This window comes from Drosophila innubila (genome assembly GCF_004354385.1).
Source record: "Drosophila innubila isolate TH190305 chromosome 3L unlocalized genomic scaffold, UK_Dinn_1.0 0_D_3L, whole genome shotgun sequence".
NCBI lineage: Eukaryota > Metazoa > Arthropoda > Insecta > Diptera > Drosophilidae > Drosophila > Drosophila innubila.
The window spans coordinates 24,273,800-24,280,155 of NW_022995376.1; the positions used below are offsets into that span (position 1 = coordinate 24,273,800).

Sequence of the window (6,356 nt, forward strand, 5' to 3'; positions counted from 1 at the left end):
CGGTCAGAATTGTCGCATATGTTGAGACAGCATCCAGCTGGACACCGTTGGACCGACCGTTAGGTCTGCTCATTGTGTTTGCATGCAAATGACTTTATTTGAATTTTAAATGTGTAAATTGCGCTCGTGTTGCTTGATTTCTCCGGTTCGTTTTCTCGGTTTACGACCTGGCCGTTTGTCACTGATAACGGCGGCAAGTGAAGGACGACAGCCAAATGAAAATTGCAGCGGCATAGCAATGGAACAATGGCCGCAATGACAACAACGTTGCCAACAATGGCAACCAACTACAGCCTCCTTCTCCTTCTCCACATCCATATCCACCTCGATTCCAACTCCACCTCTTCTTGAGCCATGCCAAGGAGATATAATCATTTCCGTTGCCGGCCCACGTACGTCTTTTATCTCTTTCAAATTTTCGTTATTGTTATGCGTTTTAAAAGGTTTCCTTGATAAAGGAGCTGCAACATAAAAAGGTGAAGAGAGTGAACAAAAAAATGAAAAGGAAAAGATGTTGACTCACCTGGTAATTTCCGGCGGCTGCCATTCTTTTGCCGCCACACAATGCGTATACGTAATGCGTGTAATTTGCAAGGGCTTCAACTTCTTCTCAACTTCCCAGAGCACAACTCCACAACACGTTAGTTGTGAACGCCTCCATCTGCTTTTGACAGCTTTTTAATTAATTTCAAATGTGTTGTTTGAGCACCTTCAACGCAAATATTCCAACTACTTTCGAGCTCTTTTTTGGCCATAGAATTCCCACTTGCCAAGTTCATTAACAGTTGAAAGTTTTATACATAAAAAACCAATCGAATAAGTTTTAGCAGAACACATTTAGTACATAATGGCGTAGCTCAGTTTTCCTTTATAAGGTTTAAAACATCAACTAAAAATAAAACATAAATTTAAGATATTAATTTAATAAATATTTAAATAATTCTTTATTAACGCTTGCTGTAATTGTGGTGTTGTCTGTGTGCATAAATCCCTTAATAATTACCTTGATAAATCGGAATTATTTGCGCAAGTTTTGAAGTTTTCATTGTGTTGCATATTGGAGTTGCTTTGCAAAGTTAAAGTTTTGACAATTCCAATATTTAACGGAAAGTAAGTTGGCCTTGTCTCCTGCTTCAGTTGTGAAGATTGCTAAACTTTTTGCCAACTATTAGCCAAATCGCTTGAGCAAAGCGCCAATAAAGCGAATAACTTGTAGCTTTCCACCCACGAACTCAGCAACCCACCACTTGGAAGACTCGCTAAAGAATTACGACAGAAACGCAGAATTTATGATACATCGAGAGACGGCAAGCCACAAGCTCACAGGCTCACAGGACCCAAGTATGGATGCGGAAAACCGCTCAGGCGCTGAAATCGTGTGCGTGTAAACATATTGGCTGCCTTCGGAGGATATTTACGGGCTCTGCCCGTACGGCCTGTGTGTCATTGATGTACGGCTGCCGTATGCCGTTAGCCGTATGCAAAAGGTAACCGTCGGCCATTCCGGTTCTCATTCCCGTGCCAAATGTCGTGCGGAAGACATGAAAAATGGCAAATTAACTAAAATTAATGACAAGCCATGTGCGAATTTATTAAAATTGATACCCGCAGCCAGAATCGTCAGCTTTCTAACTTCATTTACGAGGGATTTATGCGGCTACCTAATCAAATAACTAACCTGACAACGCGCGTGCTTGTTTCTCGTTTCAACTTCAATTTGTTCTTTTCGGCCGAAATCCCAATGGCAACTTGTGTATCAATCAAAAGTCAAATCGATAAGACTTAAGACTTACAGTGAAAGTGCCGATTGTGCGACCTCCCCCTTCAAAGTTTACCCAACCCGGGACTTAACCCGTAAATCATGCAGCTTATGTTATCAATATGAGCATTAAGTTTCGCCACTCATTCATTCATTCAGTCACCCATTCATTCCTTAAACTCATTCTACACAATTTTCTCATCGATCGGGGCGTTGAAGTTCTCAGTTCATCGCTGCGCCTTTGAAGCATTTTATTTATTTATGGCTTCAATTTGCTTGTAAGTAATTAAGCCGAGTTTGTCTGGATTATCGGCGCACATTGAAATTGGCCAAATGCCTGTCAAAATGGCTGGCAGCTTAGGCTGAGCTCGACCGTGCTATAAAAGTTCCAGAGTGTATACTAACTTAGGCAAAAGAAAACTGTAACCAAATTATAATGCACTGCCGGGATAGAAATGATAAAGTTGTTTGGTAAAGTATTACATATAAATAAACAAGCGGAAAGACTGTAGTCGAGACATCGAATACAGGATACCCGTTACATACTTCTAGGCGCTTACATATTTTATCAACTTTCAACAGCCATTAATGATTAATTCTATTTGGCCGATCTTATATTTATTTTAAAAGTTATGGGTATAAATTTGCATTGCATATTTAAGTAATGCAAATAACTGCTGTAAAATGAATTTTTTTTCAAGAGTATAAATAAATTTTAAGGAAATAAAATATTTAAATATATTTGTAGATTCTATCTAGTCGCGATCAGATAATAAAAATGGAACGTATTCAATAACCTATATTCCATAAAGTTAAGAAGCTGTTAGAATTCATAATTTAATAAAAAAAATAAGAAATTAAAACAAAGAAAATAAAGAAGAAGTATGAACTTCCATTCGTTGTTTCAATCAGTCGAACGATCAGTCAAAAACTCATCTTTAGCATGAAAAACTTTTTTTATTTTTTAAGATATTTCAACCAAACTCACAAACTGTGTATTCTATATTGTCCTTTACATCTTCATCAATTTTGGTTCAAATCTGTTCACTATATCATATAGCTGTCATTGGACCGATCGGTCTAAAATCAAGTTTTAGTATGAAAAACTCTTTTGTTTTTAAAATATCTTAAACTGATAGAATATTCATATAAACTTGGTTTTAAGCATCGTTACCAAAGTTGGTTCAAATCGGTTCACTATATCATATAGCTTCCATAGGGCCGATCGGTAAAAAATCAAGTCTTAGTTTGAAAACATTTTTTGTTATTAGAGATATCTTAATCAAACTCATAAATTGAGTATCTTTAAATGTCCATAAAAAGAAATCTATCCAAAAAAGTGGGTTTGGTTCTTGTAACAGACAATAAAACAGAGAATGACAATAATAAGCGTTTTTTTTTCGAAAAAAAAACTGATTAAAAATGATTTCAAGAGAAACATTCGCTTTGAGAAAAGTGAAAGCTGGAATTTCCCAGCTTTAAAATTGCTCTCCTTTAGTTTAATCAGCTGGCAATTAGTTTTTAGTTTTTATATTTTTTTAATGCAGCTTTTTTTCTTATCAAATAAAATATAAAATATTTAATGCAAGCAATAATATCGGATGTAACAAATGCAAGGCCGTTCTCCAATGTCAAAAATTCTTTCACTAGTGCTAAGGCCTATTTGAGAGTCCATCTAGCGGCATTTCCTTTACAGATTCCTCTATTTGGCCTGCTTTTTCTTTTGGCCAGGCATTTGTCGCGCCGAATTTAAAGTCATCACGGTTGTTTGATTGAATTGCGGCACTGAGCTCGTCTTGCGCAGTGAGATTAGGCTGGAGCGGGAGGCCTTAATTTGGGATGCACACCAGTTATCGAACGTTGCATTCTTACGTATTTCGGCTTGCAAATCTTTGGTGGCACGATATTCCTCCCAATCGGACGCAATGCGAGTCATGATTTCCTCGCCATAGACCAAAAACGGTTGGTTAACGCGCTCTACGTAATCCTGGACCATCTGGTTGAGCTGTTCCTCGATCAGGGGCAGTTTAATGCTAATGTGATTACGTTCTCGCTCCTCACCAAGCAGCTGTCCACCACGATTGCGATAACGATTGGGTTCCTTGGCTTTCTCTTCAAGTGCCTCCATTCGTGTCCACAGTTTGACGCGCTTTGCGTAAAGTTCAAAAATGGCAATGTTACTATTGTAATACCGTTGAAGATCGGCCAACTTCTTCTCCAAGACCTCCAAGAGGTCCTCTGTGCAGCATTCTTTTCGATATTTATGTACTGTTGGATATTGTAATGTCATCTCGCTCCATTGATTGATCTCTGCCCACAAATGATCGACGAGAGCGTTGAGATTCTCATGGCGAAGCGTTTCACAACGTTGCAACTCCAAACTGAGCAGCTCATAATGGTGCTGTGTATAATCCTCAGTCTCACATAGTTTATCGATTGTCTTCTTGTCCGTCAGCCCAACTTTCTCCAGGGTCTGTGAAATGACTCTGATTTTCACACGCATCTTGTCCAAGGTTTTGTGCCATTCCTGCAATCGCTTCTTGGCACTTGCCTCATCGTGACGACGCTGTAACTCCTCCGTTAAATGAATCATCAGTTCATCCAGTTTATATTGCTGTTGCGACAACGTCTTGCTCTTCGACTCATCGACAGCAGCTTTACTCAGCTGCTGAGACAATCTTTTTGACTTGTCCAGCAAACATCTGATATCCATTTCAAAGTTGCGCTGCTTCTGTGTCCACATCTCACACAGAGTATCCACATTCATTTTATCCTCATCTGTTTTTCCCATATTTATATGATGTGGCTGTTGTATATACTGCAAATGTAAATTGTGTTTAAATTTGTATGAATAATAACTATTGAAACCAAAGCATATGTTACTTTATGTCAAGATTTTTGAAAGAAATTTACTTCGTGTATAATGCTAAATAAATCGGAGCCTTTTTAGTAAATTCATCTGAAAAACAACTGCAATCTCATTTTGACCATAAGCTTCAATGTGTTAAAAATTCTGAAGCTCTTAAGAAAAGATTTCATCAAACTTATAGTCTTACTGAAGGTTTCTTAAGTCACTTTCAAGTAAAAATATACGTATAGTATGGAAAGACTTTTACCTCGTAAAAATGTATTATTTGTTAGATATTTTTTATATATTACTTTTTTAAGGTGACGGAGGGTGCGAAAGGCGACTAGCAATATATACAGCTAATTTGGAAAATTTGCTTCTACTGTCCGATCAGATCGAGTTATATACCGATCGAAAGGCTTAGTCCTAACTAACAAAATGACATACTAACCCTTGCTTACTCACCTGGTTCATGAGATAAGTTGGTGTAAGTGGGAGGAGATAAATTTAATTGATTGTAGCTAATTGGGCTGTTGGGGCCTTTTGGTAAAATTAATCAATCAATAAAATATGGGGCTGGAATATGCTTTCGTCACTAGACTATAACCTGGTGTAGAGTTTTTTTTTGGTGTGATTTAATATTAATTGTTGGTCACTTGATATCAGCCTGTTGTCACAAGAGCTTGATTTGTTTATGGCACAACACTAGAAAAAAATCCTAGAAATGTCAAATAAATTGCGGTGCTGACAAATGACAAAAATAATGTGAATAATACCGCAATATAAAACCCAGATAATAATTCATAGCAGGTAAAAAAATATAAAATTTTATTAAAAATTTTGTGCACAATGTAAAAAAATAATCAAATGTTGAGAGCATATAAAATGCTCGCACATGCAACATGCTCAACAAATTATTCAAATGAATTGAAGCAAACGCTGCAGTTGGCATTCGAGTGGATTACTATTCATTGAAGCTGACGATGCTTTTTCCCCAGCTGCTGTGGTCTGCCAACCCGATAGTGATGTCTATGATGGACGTACATCAACCGTGCATGACCACCGTTCGCGACCCTTCCTGGGAATCAGGCCAAGGGTCTGTGGCAGTGATTTAAATTTGCTGCAGCTTCAAGAACGTAAAAAGAAAAAAAGGAAATCAACTAGCCGCAGGCAGCAGTAAAAAAATCAATCAAATACAAAACCACGAGCGTAATTAATGTTGAATAAAGCTGCGCTGAGTCCTTTTATCATCCGTGAAGTCCTTTACAGGACAAGAGTCTAGTTAAAAAGCTTCTGTGTGGTTAAAAAATTGCAGTATAAATTGAATATTGCTCCGCCTCGAAAATTCCCTTTTGTGAAATGTAATTTTTATGAAGCAGATAGTGGCAAATATATAATAAACACAAGGAGAACTAAAAATTTTATTGAAGAATTTCACTATTAAAATACAAAACCATAACAGAAACGTAATGATAATAAAGTAATCTAAGGTAAAATAACAAAAAAAAATAAAACAAGGGGGCTCCGCCCCCTGCTCGCTGCGCTCGCGGTGATGTATGAAAGGACAGGTTTATGCTCGCTACCCACATCATCGCGGCAGTTAGATTTTGTCACCATTAATTAAATAAATAAATACTTAAAAAACTTCAATTCGTACAGAGGCATAATTTAATTGACACTGTTAAAATAAAAGAATGTTAAAATAAAAGAAAATTTAACATACTAACCATCAAACATACATAAATTTAA

General features: G+C 37.1%; 1 protein-coding gene across 1 annotated transcript; it reads right to left on the reverse strand.

Moving 5' to 3' along the window:
- Positions 1–3,461: 3,461 nt before the first annotated feature.
- On the reverse strand, positions 3,462–4,550 carry LOC117788521. The gene has a single exon (XM_034627304.1). It carries the CDS (start codon positions 4,548–4,550, stop codon positions 3,462–3,464), a length of 1,089 nt encoding a protein of 362 aa, XP_034483195.1.
- Between the last annotated feature and the right edge of the window lie 1,806 nt (positions 4,551–6,356).

Bases quoted from the DNA above. Each gene is read 5' to 3' on its own strand.
- LOC117788521 (XM_034627304.1), bottom strand. From the start codon at position 4,550: ATGGGAAAAACAGATGAGGATAAAATGAATGTGGATACTCTGTGTGAG.